At 39.1% G+C, this 22,642-nt stretch overlaps 2 protein-coding genes across 2 annotated transcripts in view; one reads left to right on the top strand and one right to left on the bottom strand.

Moving 5' to 3' along the window:
• The first annotated feature begins 17,198 nt into the window (after positions 1–17,198).
• LOC125377345 (variant surface antigen E-like) lies at positions 17,199–18,250 on the top strand. Its single transcript, XM_048390382.1, has 2 exons — positions 17,199–17,337; positions 17,529–18,250. The coding sequence occupies exons 1-2, from the start codon at positions 17,199–17,201 to the stop codon at positions 18,248–18,250; spliced, it is 861 nt and encodes a 286-aa protein (XP_048246339.1).
• Positions 18,251–19,543: 1,293 nt separating this feature from the next.
• Positions 19,544–22,642, bottom strand: part of LOC124129513 (hydrogen peroxide stress regulator 1-like) — a 68,732-nt gene continuing 65,633 nt past the window's right edge. Inside the window, exon 2 of the mRNA XM_046493021.2 lies at positions 19,544–20,035. Within this exon, the coding sequence (XP_046348977.2) occupies positions 19,716–20,035 (320 nt within the window). The 3' untranslated portion in view covers positions 19,544–19,715. The remainder of the gene's footprint in view (positions 20,036–22,642) is intronic.

Raw genomic sequence — 22,642 nt, 5'->3', positions numbered from 1 at the left:
TGGGTCCAAGGCTGTTGGGTACTGACACTGTACCTCTCGCACATCCCAGACTGTCAGCACCAAGAACGAGGGGATTGTCGTAGTTCAGGTGCACAGGTACACGAATTGCTACCTTCCGATTACGCAACTATTACCTTCTATGACGTCTTAAAATTACCTTGGACAAAAGCATGGGAGTCACGATCATCTTGGCGCTAGGATAGCTTTGTGGAACGAAGCCCTGGGGACTAACAATTATAATGTTGGGGGTTCAAGTCATGAACATGGGGGTCCCAGGATGGTGACACGTGGCACACTTCGCTATACTTCCAGATACAGATGTTATATCATCACACATGCTCAGAACAATGTACCCAATTATTGATGGGTATTTCAAATGTTGGATTGAAGCTTGTGTGAATTTCTTACCAGAATAGGACAAATGTCAGTTACATGTGGCACGCAATCTACAATTTTGATTTGTTTTACCCATATGTTATTCAAACAGACAAATAATTAGTTCTCGTAATGTAACATTATAATTTTGTATAATTATGCAAAATTGTCTAGTTAAATCCTGGAAGTGTTCATCACATGTATTTACAAAGTGACAATGAGTTGCCCTTGTTACCAAGGGTGGTCCACGTGGGGATTCCGAATTGGCCCCCAGCAACCCATGATTGTTGTAAGAGACGACTAACGGGTGGTCAGACTCGCTGACTCAATTGCGTGAATCGATCCTCATGATGCCAATCACTGGCTTGTCACATCAAGACATGATTATTTACAGACCGCCGTCAAATAGCTGGAATATTGCTGAGTGCGGCGTTAAATAACAAACAAAACAAATCAGACGCCTCCATTGTGAAGTGCACGGATAGAGCGTCTGCCCGGAGTGCAGAATGTCGGCGGTTTGATCCCCGGCCGCGTCAAACCAAAAGACGTTAACAGACGGTATTTGTTGTTACTCTGTCTGGCGCTCGGCTTTGAAGGGCAAGTTCACACGGAAATTAACCTTTTTTTCTTGTACTTTTTCCACATTAAAAGTGTTAACCTAGAAGTGTCATAGACATAAATATAAAAATATCACAATTAATTAACATATTTTTCGCATTAAAACGATTTATATTTTTCACATTTACCAAGTGTTCTATTTCCACAACAAAAACACCATGGCTTATGCCCCTTGCAATATGACGTCATTGGTGCCAATTGATAAACATTATGACGTCATCATGCTATGTTAGAGCCGCTTCACGTGGTGTAGGTACAGCTGTGTGATTCTAGCGTCTCAGATGCCAGCCAGCATAGTGTTATGCTGAGTCACCACTGCGCCGGAGTGTGTCGAAGGCCATGTTGTTTTACCGAAAACTGGTACTTGATATCTTTTGCGTTGAGAATAGACAGGGATCCAGTTGAGTTGGCACCAATTACGTCATAATCTAAGGGGGATAACTCAGGCCTGTTTAGCTCGAAAAACGAAGGCCTCATAACGGCATATCATTTTCACACTATTGTGAGCTTCCTACTTTCACTGTGAAAAAAATGAGTGTATATTTTCAAACACAGATACTAATTAATTCTAAAATTGCGTTTTGTTTAGAAAAAGAAAGAAAGTGATTTTTGCGTGTACACTTCCCCTTTAAGGGACAAAACAAGGACTATTCAGCTCGGAGTCAGTATACTGTGTCTGAGGTGGGCTATCCATGTTAAACTGTTGCGAGGTATCTCAGTGGACTAGCTGGCACTATAACGTCATGTGCATGTATGGTGCTGTATAAGTACACCAATCTTGCATTAAACCCTATTTCACCCCACACGTTATGATGATTCACATCAGAAACATGGGCCATCATGACCAACACTGCGAAGAATTCCAAAAATGAAAATAATTCGGCCTACATCGCCTCTCCACACTGAGTAAGCGAAGGTACCCCAGACGGACTTAATTGTTTCAAGGAAAATCGTCTTGGTGTCAAAAACAAAATTCGGATGACAAAAATGGATGTTTCATCGTGTATCACTGTAACTTACTACTCTATTTCCTCAAATACAACCCATACAAACGGTGACTCGTCAAAATGTTCCATACGTAAAATATATCCGGCCATCTACCAATGTGATATGCTTATGGTTCTTATTATACTACTCAAAAGAAGTTAAAGAACACCCGATCCCTTCATATTACTATTATCAATGTGTCAATGTGCCATGGTATGACACACTGTATATAGTAATTTAAAAGATTCGGGTGTGCTTTAACTTATTTTAAGTAGTAAAAGTTTAATATATTTAAATATGGATACAAAGCATACATACCATGACACGTTGACACATTGACAATAGTAATGAAAGAATCGAGTGTTCTTTAACTTAACACGTCCCATTTTAATTCTGGAAACCCAAAAGTCCAGAAACTCTACGCTCTTTGCCCAGTCTCGGTTAAAGGTATTTAAAAAATTAAACATGCCGTTTTCATGGGAACATACCAAGGAAGAAAAAATGAAAAAAAAATTGTTTAAAAACTCAATATTTAGACTATGTCGCCCATGGGCCTGCCCATGGGCGAAGTCTGGCCCATGGGTAGGCCCATGGGCAGGCCCATGGGCGAGAATATGTTCCTTTACTTAAAACTCATGTTTTTGTTTCGCAAATACATGTAATGTATTCATTCAAGTATCATGACACAAAATTTAACTCATTTTAACTTAATTCAACTATTTTATAGCGATATTGAAATATTTCGCCCATGGGCGAGAAAAAGGTTTGGCCCATGGGCGAGAATATGTTCCTTTACTTAAAACTCATGATTTTGTTTCGCAAATACATTAAATGTATTTATTGAAGTATCATGACACAAAATTTAACTCATTTTAACTTAATTCAACTATTTTATAGCGATATTGAAATATTTCGCCCATGGGTAGGCCCATGGGCAGGCCCATGGGCGAGAATATGTTCCTTTACTTAAAACTCATGTTTCTGTTTCGCAAATAGATTTAATGTATTTATTGAAGTATTACGACACAAAATTTAACTCATTTTAACTTAATTCAACGATTTTATAGCGATATTGAAATATTTCGCCCATGGGCGAGAAAAAGGTTTGGCCCATGGGCGAGAATATGTTCCTTTACTTAAAACTCATGATTTTGTTTCGCAAATACATTAAATGTATTTATTGAAGTATTACGACACAAAATTTAACTCATTTTAACTTAATTCAACGATTTTATAGCGATATTGAAATATTTCGCCCATGGGCGAGAAAAAGGTTTGGCCCATGGGCGAGAATATGTTCCTTTACTTAAAACTCATGATTTTGTTTCGCAAATACATTAAATGTATTTATTGAAGTATCATGACACAAAATTTAACTCATTTTAACTTAATTCAACTATTTTATAGCGATATTGAAATATTTCGCCCATGGGCGAGAAAAAGGTTTGGCCCATGGGCGAGAATATGTTCCTTTACTTAAAACTCATGTTTTTGTTTCGCAAATACATTTAATGTATTCATTCAAGTACCATGACACAAAATTTAACTCATTTTAACTTAATTCAACGATTTTATAGCGATATTGAAATATTTCGCCCACGGGCGAGAAAAGGTTTGGCCCATGGGCAGGCCCATGGGCGAGAACATGTTCCTTTACTCAAAACTCATGTTTTTGTAGCGATCTTTAATGAACCCGGCCTTACCTCTCAAAACGTTTTGACAGTTTATCATACGAATTCATGTGCGTGTACTCCAATTCATTGGAGTTATTTTCCACAACATTAAATTTTAGTTAGTTTCTATTTCATTTCCCGTTTTTTATGTCCCGTTGATACATCACACTGGGCAATTACGTGACACTAGGTATGCAATATACAGGTACGCGTGCGCGTATTTTAATGAAAAAAACTATTCGTCTTTTATTGCATAACCTTTGGCTGAATATCTTACATTCTAACCAAATCTCGAAATAATTATTTAATTACAAGCAGTGTCGAACTGACCAGTAGGAATTATGTTTCAATGCGATTGAGGAAAACGTGAGTGAATATTGTGACACTAAAGCAACTTTTAACTGCATTGTCACTTTTGGTATGAAAATGGTAACAGTTCAGAAAAAACAACAGCCTTCTTATGATAGTTCTCATTAGTACGTTGTATCTAATTACAGTGTCGGCCTTATTTACAGGTGATTCTACAATACCTGCTCTCGGTCAATTACGATCTACCACACCACACGTGAATAAACAGTTCTGCAGGTGTTGCTGTGGGCAAATACCTAGCCTGAAAATGTTTATTTTTTTTAGGATACATGTTTTACAAATGTTCGTTGATATGTGGATATATTAAGCACAAAGACAAAAAAAATGTTTATGAAAGATGAATTAGTGCCTTGATATATTCATCGAGATGTGTATCATCGTTTAATGGGGTCATTCAATAAACGTATGTTTGGAGGAGACATCAAAGGAGCCGCCCAATATACACAGTGTCATCCGGTGAACTACCAACCCACCCTGTCCATTAGAGTTATGTAATCGGTACACAAATATATTTGATGCGGTGTCAGTGCGGAAGGAGTTTGAATTACGTCCGCCACTTGCCACAGAAATCCTCAAAGTATAGAAACAATAAACAAGGTCAATCTGTACTAATTACCAATAGGGAAAATGGTGAAAACAAATTGAAATAGATTTTAATAAAACATTATTGTACTAAATAACTCGCAAAAGAGGTGTCTAAAATTGTTTGACCGTGTTATGTGTGTTGTAAACTGACGAATAGCAAGTAATTGTCATGCTGTACGCATGGTTCCATATACAAATTCAGTTATGCAACCGGTATGAAACTGAGAACTGAGATACCAAGTACAACCTGCATTCACACACGGAAGCAATATACTTGTGTGTATGCCCCCTCCTCTACAAAATGTATCACTAAAGTATTTGCATTGTAATAAATATAGTAATGATAAAACTTGGTAATTTGGTAGGTCTCCTACAGATATGATTTTCAGTTTTTTTTACACCTTGGATTGATACGGATTACGTACCTGTAGTCTAGTCACTGTCTCTAATGTATCTGCTTGTTAGAAATTTCAAATGTCTTGTTGTAGCACTGTTCCTAAAATACGGTAGTTTCTTTTATCGGGTATAAATAGTTGATTCGTCTTGTCACGCAGTCATTTTTACTTGATCGAATGATTTCCACAAAAAAATTACGGCAGAGAGTTTTGTATTTTATTCTATTTTTAGAAGATTTTAGAAGATGCTTACATCACTGTATCTCAGAACGTAAAACTGATAACATTCAAACATGTAATTAGTACACAGTTAATTGTTACATATAATTTCCTGCATATTCCTTTTTGAACAAAATGCCTACATGTATACTGACATCGGTGTCCACTGTTAAAAGGGTATTAGTGCAGTCAGCCATGGTAAATGGAGAGACAATAATAAGGTGATTAATTATAGTCTGTTGCAGAATATGCGGTGTAAGTGTAGTCATTGATACATATACACATTACACATATACAGATGAAATACACGATATGATGCAGTGCAAGAACAAATTAAGATACGGTTTCTATTAAAAATAATTATACGATTTTGGATTTAATTAGCATGTTTAAATTTTCAGGCCAACACGGCTGAGATACAGCATCGGCATACTCAACTGGAGTTGTTTTCTGCCGGTCGTAAGTTCATTGTTTGACTGAGCACACTCGTGTCGGGGTTGCGATATTTTCTTCTCTTTGTTGGCAGCCTGCCACCGGTCTGAATTTTGAGAAAGGTCTCAGCATGGGACTGTTAATTACTTCTTAATGATGTCTACAAGCTTACAAACTTGTAGATGTTGGGTGCGGTTAGGACCAAACTTTTTCAGCTCAGATTGTTAGTGGTCCTGGAACCCATAGTGTCAAACAGGTTCTGCACAAAACGTCCATCAGATTCTACTGTTCAGCAACATTGTCACTGAATTTCAGAACTCTGGAATGATATAATAATCAAGGATTTCGAAGGTGAACGAGGGGAAAGGCAGACGCACGTGGATTTACCCTCAGGTTATTATTGTCTGGAGTTCACATTTTGGGGCATTTCATATACTAATTGAACAGAGTTCACCTGCACATGTCCACTTTAGTGATACAGACTGTAACCAAAAATGCAATGAGCCGTCGCTCTTAATCCCTTATAACAACGGTAACAACAACCAGGGTGAGGACACAGTAAGGTTAAACCGTGTCCAACAGACAAACTGAGGTGGCTATCTCCCATCAAGTCAGCTCTGTTTTTAAGCGCATAGTTATGTTTTTACATATTGAAATAAAAGGAATTTAAAAAATTATATTTAACAAACCTACACATTACCAAATACAAAACTTTATAACCCTTTCTAGACTTCGTTCCAATTAACCTGGATCATTCAACTCGCTCGCGAAGGTCGTATACGACTTTAAAGTGAATACGTCTACAGTGTACAAGTAACTTTTAACTGTATCATATATACTCACGACAAGCAATTATTTTCGTTCCTAATTCGAATGAGCACATTCTGAGGCTAAATCTGCAAAAGGACAGATAAAATATTTCTTTGTACAATGCAAACGATACAAACGTAGCGGCTGATAATAGAGACAATGATTTAATAATCTGCAATATATCAAGTGTTCTCGTTCAATCTATTGTACATATTGAAGTGATTGTAAAGTTTCAAGGAGTACTAAAATGTTGTGGTATTATGAATGTATTTACAATATGAATAGCGAAAAACAGTCACCATATCGGATGTACATGTATAACTTGTCTTCCAACACCACGCTTGTGCCGAGGCCCATGGTCATAAAACTAATCGGTCCCATAAAAGGAGCAAATAGTTTCGCAGATACTTCTTGCTATGGTTCACTCCCAATTGTCAGACGACCTAATCATCAGTCAGACCAGTCAAGTGTGACCAGCGTACCTGTCTGGTTTTGGCTCCTAATTACTGAACTGCCCAATACTGTCATACTGTGGGCAGAGTAAGCGGCCTCGTTGAGTGATACAGACTAACCAGATTATGATTGTGTTTGTAAGTTGCGTTTAATCTGTGTCGGGTTGCAGTTGTTTTATTAGTCAAGACTAGGGGTAGTTTTTTCAATGAAACCTTTTAGCCGTTGAGTTTGTTTTGCATTCATTTCATTAAATACATTGTTAGGTAGAATAATAACACGTTATATGGATTAAACATCTCCCTAATCTGAGTATAATCTCACATGTACTCTAAGTACCGTACTATATTACTTTGCGGAGTCACTGAGTATATTTGTTTAGTTGGCATTGTATGCTGTCTGATGACTTTATACAAATCCCTGCATTCAATAGACCCGTGAAGATCTTCAACAAACCATTCTTGGCGTAAAAGGGCGACAGCGCTTGTCGTAAGATGCGACTACCGGGATCGGGTGGTCAGGCTCGCTGACTTGGTTGATGCATGTCATCGTATCCCAATTGCGTGGATCGATGCACATGATGTCAATCACTGGATTGTCTGGTCCAGACTCGATTATTTACAGACCGCCGTCATACAGCTGAAATATTGCTAAGTGTGGCGTTATACAACTAACAAACAAACAAAGCACAAAAAGAGAAAGTGTATGAGTACTAAAACTTGCAATAGATATGCGTACCCTACGTACACACATGAGTCCGATTCGACAGTCTACAACACACGAATAACTGTCAAACAAGTTTGGGTACCCCTTCTGTTCAGGCAAGTTATTTAGTTCGATTAATTTTGTATTAAAATCCTTTTCAATTTGTTTTCATCCTTTGTCCCTATTCCATGCATGTTTATGTTGCTACATCTTATTGCTCATGTTTCCAAGTATTGTAAAACACTTTAATGTTTCTCCTTCTTAATCTAACGTTATAACATTTCCGGTCATTGCCATCATCTAATACACAAGAGATGACACCAAGACATATTTTATTCGGTTTTATGGTCTATGCGGTCTTACAATTGATTTTATTAGTCTTTAAATCTTATGTCTAGTAAATATTTTCACAAACAGGGCTGTTAACTGATATAAGGAATGTGACATCCAGTTGAGGACTGAATACGACGTACGTTAGTCTGGTAACGACATTTCTACAATAATTTGTTGAATAAACCGTTAATACGCCAGTTGTGACAGGGGTGATGGTATGGTAGATGTAGCAGACACATTGACAGCCGTTGTTACGAGAGTCACTAGGTTATTAGTACGGCATTGGCCTTGTTGATTGGTACTATACTTTCTGTGGCCACTGGCGGACGTAATTCAAACTCCTTCCACACTGACATCGCACCAAATATATTTGTGTACCGATTACATAACTCTTACTGACAGGGTAGGATGGTAGTTCACGCGAAACGGACGACACTGTGTATATTGAGCGGCTCCTTTGATATCGCCTCACAACATACTTTTAATGAATGACCAATTAAACGATGATACACATCAGGATCGCGGAGAAAATACAAGCTTCGTTCGCGTTGAATATATGTATCAAGGCACAAATTCATCTTTCATAAACTTTTTATGTCTTGGTGCTTAATATATTCACATATCAACGAAAATATGTAATACATGTATCCACAAAAATATACATGTACAGGCTAGGTATTTGCCCACAGCAACACCTGCAGAACTGTTTATTCACGCGTGGTGTGGCAGATTGTAATTGACCGACAACAAGTATTGTAGAATCACCTGTAAATAAGGCCGACACTGTAATTAGACACAACGTACTAATGAGAATATGAGAATTATCATAGGAAGGCTGTTACGTTTTTCTTAACTATTACCATTTTCATACCAAAAGTGACAATGCAGTTAAAAGTTGCTTTAGTGTCACAATATTCACTCACGTTTTCCTCAATCGCATGTAAACATAATTCCTACTGGTCAGTTCGACACTGCTTGTAATTAAATAATTATTTCGAGATTTCGTTAGAATGTAAGATATTTAGCCAAAGGTTATGCAATAAAAGACGAATAGGTTTTTTTCATTAAAATACGCGCACGCGTACCTGTATATTGCATACCTAGTGTCACGTAATTGCCCAGTGTGATGTATCAACGGGACAAAAAAAACGGGAAATGAAATAGAAACTAACTAAAATTAAATGTTGTGGAAAATAACTCCAATGAATTGGAGTACACGCACATGAATTCGTATGATAAACTGTCAAAACGTTTTGAGAGGTAAGGCCGGGTTCATTAAAGATCGCTACAAAAACACGAGTTTTGAGTAAAGGAACATGTTCTCGCCCATGGGCCTGCCCATGGGCCAAACCTTTTCTCGCCCATGGGCGAAATATTTCAATATCGCTATAAAATCGTTGAATTAAGTTAAAATGAGTTAAATTTTGTGTCATGGTACTTGAATGAATACATTAAATGTATTTGCGAAACAAAAACATGAGTTTTAAGTAAAGGAACATATTCTCGCCCATGGGCCTGCCCATGGGCCTACCCATGGGCCAAACCTTTTTCTCGCCCATGGGCGAAATATTTCAATATCGCTATAAAATAGTTGAATTAAGTTAAAATGAGTTAAATTTTGTGTCATGATACTTCAATAAATACATTTAATGTATTTGCGAAACAAAATCATGACTTTTAAGTAAAGGAACATGTTCTCGCCCATGGGCCAAACCTTTTTCTCGCCCATGGGCGAAATATTTCAATATCGCTATAAAACCGTTGAATTAAGTTAAAATGAGTTAAATTTTGTGTCATGATACTTCAATAAATACATTTAATGTATTTGCGAAACAAAATCATGAGTTTTAAGTAAAGGAACATATTCTCGCCCATGGGCCAAACCTTTTTCTCGCCCATGGGCGAAATATTTCAATATCGCTATAAAATCGTTGAATTAAGTTAAAATGAGTTAAATTTTGTGTCATGATACTTCAATAAATACATTAAATGTATTTGCGAAACAAAAACATGAGTTTTAAGTAAAGGAACATATTCTCGCCCATGGGCCTGCCCATGGGCCTACCCATGGGCCAGACTTCGCCCATGGGCAGGCCCATGGGCGACATAGTCTAAATATTGAGTTTTTAAACAATTTTTTTTTCATTTTTTCTTCCTTGGTATGTTCCCATGAAAACGGCATGTTTAATTTTTTAAATACCTTTAACCGATACTGGGCAAAGAGCGTAGAGTTTCTGGACTTTTGGGTTTCCAGAATTAAAATGGGACGTGTTACTTATTTATAGTAGTATAATTGTAAATATATTAAAATATATACATATTAAAAGCTGCAAATAAAATAACACGATATTGGAATATTTTATTCCTGGTAAAATAATAATTTTCGGATACTATTTCTTCAATCATTGCATCAAAATACCTTGAACTAAATCACCGGTAGATCTGGCAATAAGTGTGTACAGCTGATTGCTATTGCAAGCATTTGCCAGCAATACAGGAAATACAGTTAAAAAGGTAAATCATCCTGTCTAGTGATGTCTTATCGCAAATGACACATGTTCATTGACCAAGTCTGTTATTTGCTCTTTCCTTCGCTCGAAGCGATACGATGTATTTTTTGACTGCGCATAATACTTGAAAAACCTTTTCTTGTCCAAACTGCTGCATCCCCTAGTGGTGTGTGTGCATTATACGTGGGTGCGCATTGGTATGCCTCAAAGTGAGATTGACCAATCAGAGAGCAGAACTACTGACCCCACTTGAGCCCGTTTACCGTCAGCAAAAATCAAAGATGGTTGATACTGACCTAATATGAGACCGTATACCGTCAGTAACACCCACCTCACATATTTCACAAGAAAATTCTGGTACAGAAATTCGTTATTCGACACTGTTTTGTGTTTTAATATCATTTATTTTGATGTGCAAGGACGTTAATGTGTTTTGGATCACGTTCGTGACTTTAATAAGATTACATAAAGTTAAAATTATCAACAAGGTTTGGCCTCTGAGGTTTGAAGAGTAGACTCCCTTTGACCCTTAACGTCTAAGGTTGTAAGCGTTAAGTTTTGAGTTTTAAGTCTTGACGTAACATGTGGGACAAAGATACCAAATAGTGTAAACTTTTCGGCATAATATATTCGTTATGGTGTCTTTAGTTGCCGAAAACGGTGTCATATTAGGTTAGCAGAAAAATATTGGGCCAATATTTTTCTCCTAACCTAATATGGCACCGTATACGGCAAATAAAGACACCAAAACTAATAGAACAAGAGTTTGCCACTAACGTGGCTATATCCCCCGCCCCTGTTGCAGAATTTATGACATAATTAAATCTAAACAAACCCTAACCTTTTTAACCGAGGTGGAACTGTCATGGAAATTGTAAAAAAAAGAAGAGTTTGGAACCTAAGTCCATCTTGTTGCCATGGAAACGTAAAAAATAAAAATTTCTAAAATTTCTAAATAGCAAAAGGCACCAGTTCAGCATGTACCTGACAGACATGCAAAGTTTCATGAAAAAATATTTAATGGTTTATGAGTTATGCTCCGGAAACGAAACGTGACGGACGGACGGAGCCCGTTTCTATATCCCACGCCAACTTCGTTGGGCGGGGGATACTAATGTGCATGCTGATGTTCCAATGAAGAAATGAACAGAGCATACCTCATCAACTACTTCAGAGAACTGAGACCAAAGAGGACGCACGTCTTCTTGTGCCGGTACAGATCGCCTCTGTATTTGTAAAACTTGCCACAAATACAGTAGAACTTCACATTTTCATGAATTGCAGCCTTATGGCGTTTCAAGCCTGTAGAGTCAGAGAAAGCCTTATCACACATGTCACAGCAATAGGGGCTTGAGGCCTTCTTGGCTCCCACATTAAGGCTTCCTCTGGGTAACACTACAGACAGATTGTCTTCAGTACTAGTGTGTCTATAAGAGATCTCCTCACTTGATGCAAAATGAAGTCCTGTGAGTATTTTCTCTTCATCAAGAGAACCAATGGTATCTGAAACCAACAAAAAATCAAATCTATTGTTTCATTTCTAAAAATGTATGACAATGGCATATGTGGTTAAGGCAAGATTGTTCTCCGACATATCATCCCAGAATGAAAAATAAATACAGTAAACTACGGTTATAACGAACACGCGTATAACGAACTGACGGATAAAACGAACTTACTTTTTTGGTCCCGACTATTTGCTGTAGTTATGCTGTATGTATGCTTATAACGAACTACGGTTATAAGGAACTAAAATTAGTAGTCCCTTTGAGTTCGTTATAACCGTAGTTTACTGTACTCAAATGTATTTCTTCCACAAATACTGTCTTATTGTTTGGTGTGTTTGCTTTGTTTGCGTGCTTGCACCCAGCAATATTGCAGCCATATAAAAGCAGCATGCAAAAAATAAAATCTGCACCAGACAATCCAGTGATTGATATTACGAGCAACGATCCACCTGTCTGGGTATGACACACCGTCAACCAAGTCACAAGCCTAACCATCCATTCCAGTAAGTCACCTCTAACAAGAACAGTTTGCTGGTGACTCCTCACAGGTGTTGTGTTCTTATGGATAGTGTCAATGGATAGTGTTCATGGATAGTGTCAATGGATAGTGTCAATTGATAGTGTTCATGGATAGTGTCAATGGATAGTGTTCATGGACAGTGTTCATGGATAGTGTCAATTGATAGTGTTCATGGACAGTGTTCATGGATAGTGTCAATTGATAGTGTTCATGGACAGTGTTCATGGATAGTGTCAATGGATAGTGTTCATGGACAGTGTTCATGGATAGTGTCAATGGATAGTGTTCATGGACAGTGTTCATGGACAGTGTCAATTGATAGTGTTCATGGACAGTGTTCATGGATAGTGTCAATTGATAGTGTTCATGGATAGTATAAATGGATAGTGTTCGTGGATGGTGTTCATGGATAGTGTCAATGGAGAGTGTTCATGGATAGTGTTCATGGGTGGTGTTCATGGATAGTGTCAATGGAGAGTGTTCATGGACAGTGTTCATGGATAGTGTTCATGGATGGTGTTCATGGATGGTGTTCATGGATAGTGTCAATGGATAGTGTTAATGGATCGTGTTCATGGATAGTGTCAATTGATAGTGTTCATGGATAGTGTCAATGGATAGTGTTCATGGACAGTGTTCATGGATAGTGTCAATTGATAGTGTTCATGGACAGTGTTCATGGATAGTGTCAATGGATAGTGTTCATGGACAGTGTTCATGGATAGTGTCAATGGATAGTGTCAATGGACAGTGTTCATGGATAGTGTCAATTGATAGTGTTCATGGACAGTGTCAGTTGATAGTGTTCATGGACAGTGTTCATGGATAGTGTCAATTGATAGTGTTCATGGATAGTATCAATGGATAGTGTTCGTGGATGGTGTCCATTGATAGTGTCAATGGAGAGTGTTCAAGGACAGTGTTCATGGATAGTGTTCATGGATGGGGTTCATGGATGGTGTTCATGGATAGTGTCAATGGATAGTGTTCATGGATAGTGTTCATGGATGGTGTTCATGGATGGTGTTCATGGATAGTGTCAATGGATAGTGTTCATGGATGGTGTTCATGGATAGTGTCAATGGATAGTGTTAATGGATGGTGTTCATGGATAGTGTTCATGGATAGTGTTAATGGATAGTGTTAATGGATAGTGTTAATGGATAGTGTACAGGGATAGTGTCAATGGATCGTGTTCATGGATAGTGTTCATTGATAGTGTCAATGGATCGTGTTCATGGATAGTGTTTTTGGATGGTGTTCATTGATAGTGTCAATGGATCGTGTTCATGGATAGTGTTTGTGGATCGTGTTCATTCATAGTGTCAATGGATCGTGTTCATGGATCCTGTTCATGGATAGTGTTCATTGATAGTGTCAATGGATCGTGTTCATGGATAGTGTTTGTGGATGGTGTTCATTGATAGTGTCAATGGATCGTGTTCATGGATAGTGTTTGTGGATCGTGTTCATTCATAGTGTCAATGGATCGTGTTCGTGGATCCTGTTCATGGAAAGTGTTTGTGGATCGTGTTCATTCATAGTGTCAGTGAGACTATGCACTATCACATGTCGAAAAAAACATCTACCAGATAATATCACGGCGGGCTTCACACATTGTACCCATGTAGGGAATCAGGAGAATATAAAAAGAGTCAGTGAAATTATATTTATGTTCAAAAGAAGATAAAATATTTCACAGCTTATGTCAGTGCACTATTGGTACTTAACAATGATGACTTACTGGTAACTACATGTGGCTCTTTGTTCTGCGACTTTAACAAACCATGCAAACCACATGACATGTGGCCAACTATTTTTTTAAAGAAAATAGCTACACATCTTTACTGTCAATGTCACAGAGCAATTGAACTGAAAACCGTACGCCTTGATGTAAAAGATATGAATAACACACAACTCCACACACCATGAGTACATTACAGTTGTATAACAGATGTTACAATGAGTTGTTTTTACCCTATAGTGAAACATAACCTCGCGTGTGTCTTAACACCTGAAACAGCATGACCACAAAGATGGGGTCCAATGAGCTAGAGACATTGACATGCAATCTGCCAAATGGAATGCCTTCATTGATCTTAACCTTAGTATTGATGGCAATTTCTCATTTCTAATTTCCTCTTATTTCGGGGGTAAGCCCGAAATGCATGTCAGACGTTTGCAACTTCGGTGAAACCCACGAGCATGGGTATGGTGCCGACCAACCTAGAAGCATAATCGGGGCGAAACGGGATTCAAACCCACAATCATAGGTTTCTGGCATGCCCAAGGGACGCAACTCTGCACAGCGAATTGCAGCGCCTTAGGCTATTCATTTTGTCATCTCTTACGACCAGCATAGGTTGCTGGGGACGTTATCCGACTCTTGTACCTCTATGGGAACTGGAAAGTGTAGTGACCACTTTGAACATAAATTCAGTTACCGACGTAATAAGAGCTCCGCTCTAATAAGTGCCCACGGTGATATTTGCTGATATATTGGCTAGTGAACAATCCCAATTAGCACCCCTTCCAATTGATCAATGTACACAAGACTTATTTATTCGTGAAATTTATGATCTTTTTTCACCAACATTTTATTCTAATAAGAGCCCCCTATTTCTAATTTTGAGAGCGACCTGGGCGCTTCATGCAGGAGGAAAACCAGAAGTCTCCTACATGTACATTTACTACTTTGGTGAACTATCTTGTTCAAGAAAGAAACACGAATATGATAAAAATAAGTATTTAATGCTTTGAGATACAAGAGAAAGATAAGTGCAAACAGTTTCTTAACATAATTATTTGTTCTACCGGTACATTTGGCAAATTGATAAAGCTGAAAAATAAACTAAAAGCAAATGCCAGAATATGGACAGCCACATTAAGGTTAGGTGCATGTTATACTTCCCTCTGTAAAGGGTGGACACAAGGCTAATGTCTACACACATTCACCAGAAAGGCTCAATTTACCATTTGACAATTGTAGGTATCACATAGGTTTCCTCCAATGGAAGATCCATTAACCTAGTGTGTTATTGCAGGGAATTTGTTTTCTATGGTCTGAGCTCATTTTTGCATATCATATGTTTCGTGACGTGCATGCACATGCACATGTGTGTGTGTGTGTCTGTGTGTGTGTGTGTCTCTGTGTGTGATTGCTTGTACTAGTGCAGACTGATGCCGATTTATAGCGCTAGCACACTGAGATACCATGCTGCCGTTTAACATGAATACCCCACTCAGACACAGTAAACTGACTCCGAGCCGACCAGTCCTTGTTTTAGCCCCTTAATGCCGAGTGCCAGACAGGGTAACAACAAGTACCATCTTTTAACGTCTTTTGGTATGACACAGCCGGGAATCGAACCCCGGACCTTCCACTCTCCGGGCGGATGCTCTACCACTAGACCACGGAGGCGGTCTTTTATGGTACAGATGCTGGCACCTTGTTTGCTGAGGGTACTAGCATCTGTGACAAAATGGAGCATTGAAAGTATTTAATTAAAGCAAATATTGTCTTCAAACGAAGCATTTCTCCAAACAACATCCACTGTCATCACTTAATACACTATGTATCTGTCCTGCAATGTACGATTGTTCCACATCGTTACTGGTGTCCCCCGCCGTGATATTGCTGGAATATTGCTAAAAGCGGCGTTAAACCAAACTCACTCACTCACTCACTCCACATCGTTACTAGCTAAATTAGTCTGTCCATAACAGACCCCAACCATGTAACCCATATCTGGCTGCAGAATGTTGTGTGTAATGTCATGGAACGTTTGTGACGTAACAACAGAATGACGTCATATATTTAAATAACGTCACATTAGTGGCATCGATACAACTGATATCAGTTGTGTGGACACTAGCATCCCTTTGTAATAGGATCATGGACAAAAAACATAGAAAACTTCCATTCACAGTATGATACAGGAAAATAAATTGAAAGTATGAAAAACTGAAACACTAAAAGGAAGACTGAAAGAGACGTGAAACTACTACAAATCAATGATGGCAGAAATATTGATTTAAACTTGGCTCAAATTTTCATGACAGTGAAAAATAGCGGACAGAGGTAACTATGAGCTGAATTTCTATAATGAATGCAAAATAGTTCTGCGCGCTTCTCGAAAGAAAAAGATGTCGGCAACCTAAACGCCGAAGACTTCAAACACCACAGGGATGTAATATTTGCTAGACGAAACAGGCATGCTTGACGAAACGATTTCAAGTCTCAGGGTCTAGGGAAAAGATATTACAGAAGGCAGAACCTTCTACTCAAAGAAATTGACACAATGTTTGCAAAAAATATTTGGGTCAGGTAAGATTAGGTGAGGTGAAATTGGGTTTAACGTCGCGTCCAAGATTATTGCACTTATATAGCGACGTGCATGCACATGTATGTGTGTGTATGGCTGCTTGTACTAGTCCGGACTGATGCCGATTTATAGTGCTAGCCCACTGAGATACCATGCCGCAGTTTAACATGAATACACCACTCAGACACAGTATACTGACTCCGAGCCGACCAGTCCTTGTTTTAGCCCCTTAATGCCGAGCGCCAGACAGGGTAACAACAAGTACAATCTTTTAACGTCTTTTGGTATGACGCGGCTGGAGATCGAACCCCGGACCTTCCGCTCTCCGGGTGGACGCTCTACCACTAGACCACGGAGGCGGTCTCAGGTAAGATTAGTGGACAAATGTCTTCATTTCAGAATGAGGGCTGTGAAGGTCATTGGGAAGATGTGGAACTAATACAGCCCCAGAAAGGAAAGATTGCCTCCAGGCAACAAAGTCAAGGACCAGTAACACAAAGAATTCCCGCCAAAAATGTCTGCTGTACCATGTAAATACATTCCTATTATATAAACCAAATTGTTTCTTAAAAAACAACACAAAATTGTATCATATGTATACAGTTTCTTTTCTTTTTGATGTCATGTATGAATATACAGTATCTTTGAATGAAGATCAGTTAAATGTTTTGTTTCCTCAGCAGGAATCCCTCAATGTCCTGTAAGTCTGTGTAGGGGGGTACCGGGGGAGAGGATCAACAGACCAACAGGACCAACAGACCAACAGGACCAACAGGACCATCAGACCATCAGACCAACAGACCAACAGGACCAACAGACCAACAGGACCAACAGACCAACAGGACCAACAGGACCATCAGACCATCAGACCAACAGACCAACAGGACCATCAGACCAACAGACCAACAGGATCAACAGACCAACAGGATCAACAGACCAACAGGACCAACAGGACCATCAGACCAACAGACCAACAGACCAACAGACCAACAGGATCAACAGACCAACAGGATCAACAGACCAACAGGACCAACAGGACCAACAGACCAACAGGACCAACAGACCAACAGGATCAACAGACCAACAGGACCAACAGACCAACAGGACCAACAGGACCAACAGGACCAACAGACCAACAGGACCAACAGACCAACAGGACCAACAGACTAACAGGACCAACAGACCAACAGGACCAACAGACCAACAGGATCAACAGACCAACAGGACCAACAGACCAACAGGACCAACAGACTAACAGGACCAACAGACCAACAGGATCAACAGACCAACAGGACCAACAGACTAACAGGACCAACAGACCAACAGGACCAACAGAAATGAAAGTATCAGATGCCAAATTCTACCTTCAAGGGAACGTGACAGCAACAAGCCACGAATTGTTCAATGGGGAAGAGCATCTGTACAGAAGTCAATAATACAGGGAGGAAGACCAATCACAGTTCAAAGAAAACACTGATAGCAACCCTGGCCCACAATGAAGTTCCTCCATATCACATAATGCGATTGAGTGGTCTTACAAATGTTGCAGCAATAAGTTGTACCATGGTGCATCTCTCCATCGACAGAAAGAATTGTTTTGTCCCAGAATTAAAGTTATCTTATTGAAAAATATATATCTACAAAATATAAAAAATAAAATTCAAATGGAACCCTGAACAACGCTTACATTCAGACCTAGAGCTGAGGCAATCTTAGTTAGCCCAATTATTCAAAACTTAAGTTGGACTCCTTTTTTAATTTATTCTCAAGGGTCTGGGGACAGACTAAACCAAGCCCTGGCCCACATGACATCAACGTTAGTGATGAGGCTGACAGCGTGGTCACCATTGCGGATAACATTTCAGATTATGAACTGACAAAAGGTTATCCATGTATGTTAACCTTGATAATGCAGTAAGAAGGGGTTTCTTGGAGCCCAACACCTATGTTTGTTTGTTTGTTTGTTGTTTAACACCGCACTCAGAGTATTCCAGCTATATGATGACAGTCTGTAAATAATCGAGTCTGGACCAGACAATCCATTGACTGACATCATAAACATTGATCCACGGATTTGGGATCGATGACATGCATCTACCAAGTCAGCGAGCCTGACCAACTGATCCCGTTAGTCGCCTCTTACGACAAGCATAGTCATCTTTTACGCCAAGCATGGGTTGCTGAAGACCTATTCTACCCCGGATCTTCACGGGTCTAACATCCCTGTTCACATCTATATTTCAGTATTATTTTTAAACAAAACAAAACACCCACTAAAATCTAATCAGCTTTAATATCCCCTGTTTCTCTCCAACATTGCTTGTCCATGTCAATTTCACCTTTGGCTTTGATTGAACATTTTTGCTACACTTTCAAATGTAATGATATTCATCCTATGGCGTTAACAATCTTTTCAATCTCATGTTCAGGGTTCCAACAATACAACAAGAAACATAAACAGACCCACAGTCACTTGAAACAATAAGCAAATGAGTTACTCCTCTGTGAACAGTATTCTAGTTATATCACAGCATGTCAGTTTGATGTAGGAGTGATTTTGCGCCGCTTTTAGCAATATTCCAGCAATATCACAGTGGGGGACACCAGAAATGGGCTTCACACCTTGTACCCATGTTGGGAATCGAACCTGGGTCTCGGGCGTGACGAGTGAACGCTTTTACCACTAAGCTACTCGACCGCCCCTTTGATGTGGGAGTAAAGCCTGAAGTGATGCAGGTCTCAGATATCTACCCCTTTGGTAAAATCCAGGCGCACAGGCATGGTGCTGACAAACCTGGAAACAATCAGGAACCCACGATCATAGGATACTTGCACGCCTAAGGGAAGCAACTCTGAAAGTTGATTGTGGCACCTTAAACCACAGGACCAGTCGTGTTCCCCTCAAACTTTGTGACCACATCCTTCAGCTTTCATATGTCTCCTCAGGGCCCTGCGATATCGATAGACCTTCCCACAAACACACAGGAAGGTCATGTTACGATGGACAGATTGTACATGATTCTTCTTGGTCCAGGATTGAGTGAAGGTCTTGCCACATTCCTCACACTGATACAGCCTACTGGCCGAGCCCTGCTGCGTTCTCGTCAACGCCTCCGAAGTGTCAATGGAAGGTGTTGGAACAAGGACAAAGGGCAAGTCAGGAGTCGTCCATGTATACTCAGACAAAGGCTTCACTCTTTTGATCTTCGTGTGGTCCGTGTCTGAAAGTAAAACAGTGTTGTTTTTTATGTGGACTGTCACATTTACTAAATGAATGTTGAGAATCATATACTTCATAGATCTTGTGTTTGATACGAATAAGTTTTATTCCACACCGAAAGGCCACTTGCCCATAGGACAATTGTATTTTCGGGATCTTGTGATCTTAACAAAGATGTCAACAAATGTTCAATTATGTAGAATACCATGTTTCAGCCGCCAATAGAAGCCACATATATTAGCTGTTTCTCAGTTGGATGTGCTCTGTAAAGTGTGTTTGTTCAGCAGTGGATACCATATTATATAAAAATAATTGAATAAAATAACTGAAGAAAATAATAATTGATACAAATTGAAGTCATGTTCAGAAAAACTGATATGCAAAAAGAAACTGTGTGGAAATGCTCAGCATATTCAATGTCATATAAAACTACAAGTCTTAAAGCTTTGAAGCTGTCTTGCCTAATACATCTTCCCCAAACTCCTTCCCTGCGCGTGTCACCTTCGTTACACTCTCAGTAACATCGCTGCCACCAGTGTGGGTGCGGCCATTACAAGAACCTTGAAATTCACCCTCTAACTCCAAATGTAGTAACGTTCATATGTTTGTTTATGTCTTTGGGAATGCCATCATAGTTCATTTTGAAAAGGTGTATGACTGACCTTGTTTTTCAGATGATTTTATTTTGTTGTTTGTATAATCAGATTGGTTTGAGATTACAGACTAACAGAAAATCAACCAACTTCTCCCTTACATCCTTACTATATAAATTACATGATAGTTGTAATGAAATAGAAATTCAAATTGACCAAGAAAGAAAGTAATTAAGCAGGGGTAAGTGTATTCGGCTTCACGACAGTCGTCACTTGTTTGTAAACATAACGGTCATTCGGCTCCAAGCATGGTTGTGGTCATCTATCCCTGTTGGGAGTTTTGACTGGTGGTGGCAATAGTATCAGAGAGTTCAGCAAACAGGATATCGCTGTGAGGAGCTTGCATCTTCCCGAGGCAAGGGAGTTAACTGACTGTAAAAGTCCAGATTCCACCTTTGCCAAACTAGGCTAGAATTTCTGGGCTCGTAGCGCTACAAGAGTTATGTCCCTTCTATGTCCCTCCTATTGACCAATCAGATTCCACCTCTCATATCACATGCATTTGCTTCAAACAAAATGATTGGACTATGCATAGACATAAGTCCAGCCAAAATATAACTCCATAATTCCAGCCTAGTTCGGCAAGGATTGAAACTGGACTTTTATAGTCAGTTAGCTCCCTTGCCTTGGGGAGATGTGCCCAATAGGCCCTTCATCCTACCAACTGCATGTACTAACTTCAAAACCTGAATTAAACAATCAATCAAGGAGCCATGCTACCTGCTATTACACAATGCCTAACATCCCATCTATAATATTACACGACTGAAATCTAATAAGATTGCAATCAGTGATTTATTGCATGAGCATAATTCATGCTGGATTAAAAAACTATGATTTATCAAAATATATGTATATTAAACAATATTGATTGATATCCACTTCACTGTTGACATGGATCATATAGATGGATTGAAGCCATCCACTTCACTGTTGACATGGATCATATTAATTGATTGCAGCCGTCCACTTCACTGTTGACATGGATCATATTTATGGATTGAAGCAATCCACTTCACTGTTGACATGGATCATATTGATGGACTGAAGCTGTCCACTTCACTGTTGACATGGATCATATTTATGGATTGCAGCTGTCCACTTCACTGTTGACATGGATCATATTTATGGATTGCAGCTGTCCACTTCACTGTTGACATGGATCATATTTATGGATTGCAGCTGTCCACTTCACTGTTGACATGGATCATAATTATGGATTGCAGCTGTCCACTTCACTGTTGACATGGATCATATTTATGGATTGCAGCCATCCACTTCACTGTTGACATGGATCAAATTTATGGATTGCAGCTGTCCACTTCACTGTTGACATGGATCATATTTATGGATTGCAGCTGTCCACTTCACTGTTGACATGGATCATATTTATGGATTGCAGCTGTCCACTTCACTGTTGACATGGATCATATTGATGGACTGAAGCCGTCAACTTCACTGTTGACATGGATCATATTGATGGATTGAAGCAATCCACTTCACTGTTGACATGGATCATATTGATGGATTGAAGCTGTCCACTTCACTGTTGACATGGATCATATTGATGGATTGAAGCAATCCACTTCACTGTTGACATGGATCATATTGATGGATTGAAGCAATCCACTTCACAGTTGACATGGATCATATTGATGGATTGCAGCTGTCCACTTCACTGTTGACATGGATCATATTGATGGATTGAAGCAATCCACTTCACTGTTGACATGGATCATATTGATGGATTGAAGCAATCCACTTCACTGTTGACATTGATCATATTGATGGATTGAAGCAATCCACTTCACTGTTGACATGGATCATATTGATGGATTGAAGCAATCCACTTCACTGTTGACATGGATCATATTGATGGATTGCAGCTGTCCACTTCACTGTTGACATGGATCATATTGATGGATTGCAGCTGTCCACTTCACTGTTGACATGGA

Source organism: Haliotis rufescens, unplaced genomic scaffold, assembly GCF_023055435.1.
Source record: "Haliotis rufescens isolate VD_foot unplaced genomic scaffold, xgHalRufe1.0.p SCAF_9, whole genome shotgun sequence".
Lineage (NCBI taxonomy): Eukaryota > Metazoa > Mollusca > Gastropoda > Lepetellida > Haliotidae > Haliotis > Haliotis rufescens.
Note: the sequence above shows the minus strand (reverse complement) of the source record. Positions and strands in the feature narration are given on the sequence as shown.

Coding starts and splice junctions, on each gene's coding strand:
- LOC125377345 (XM_048390382.1), top strand. CDS start 17,199: ATGTCTTCATTTCAGAATGAGGGCTGTGAAGGTCATTGGGAAGATGTG. Junction 17,338..17,528: donor TCCCGCCAAAAATGTCTGCT/GTACCATGTAAA, acceptor AAGTCTGTGTAG/GGGGGTACCGGGGGAGAGGA.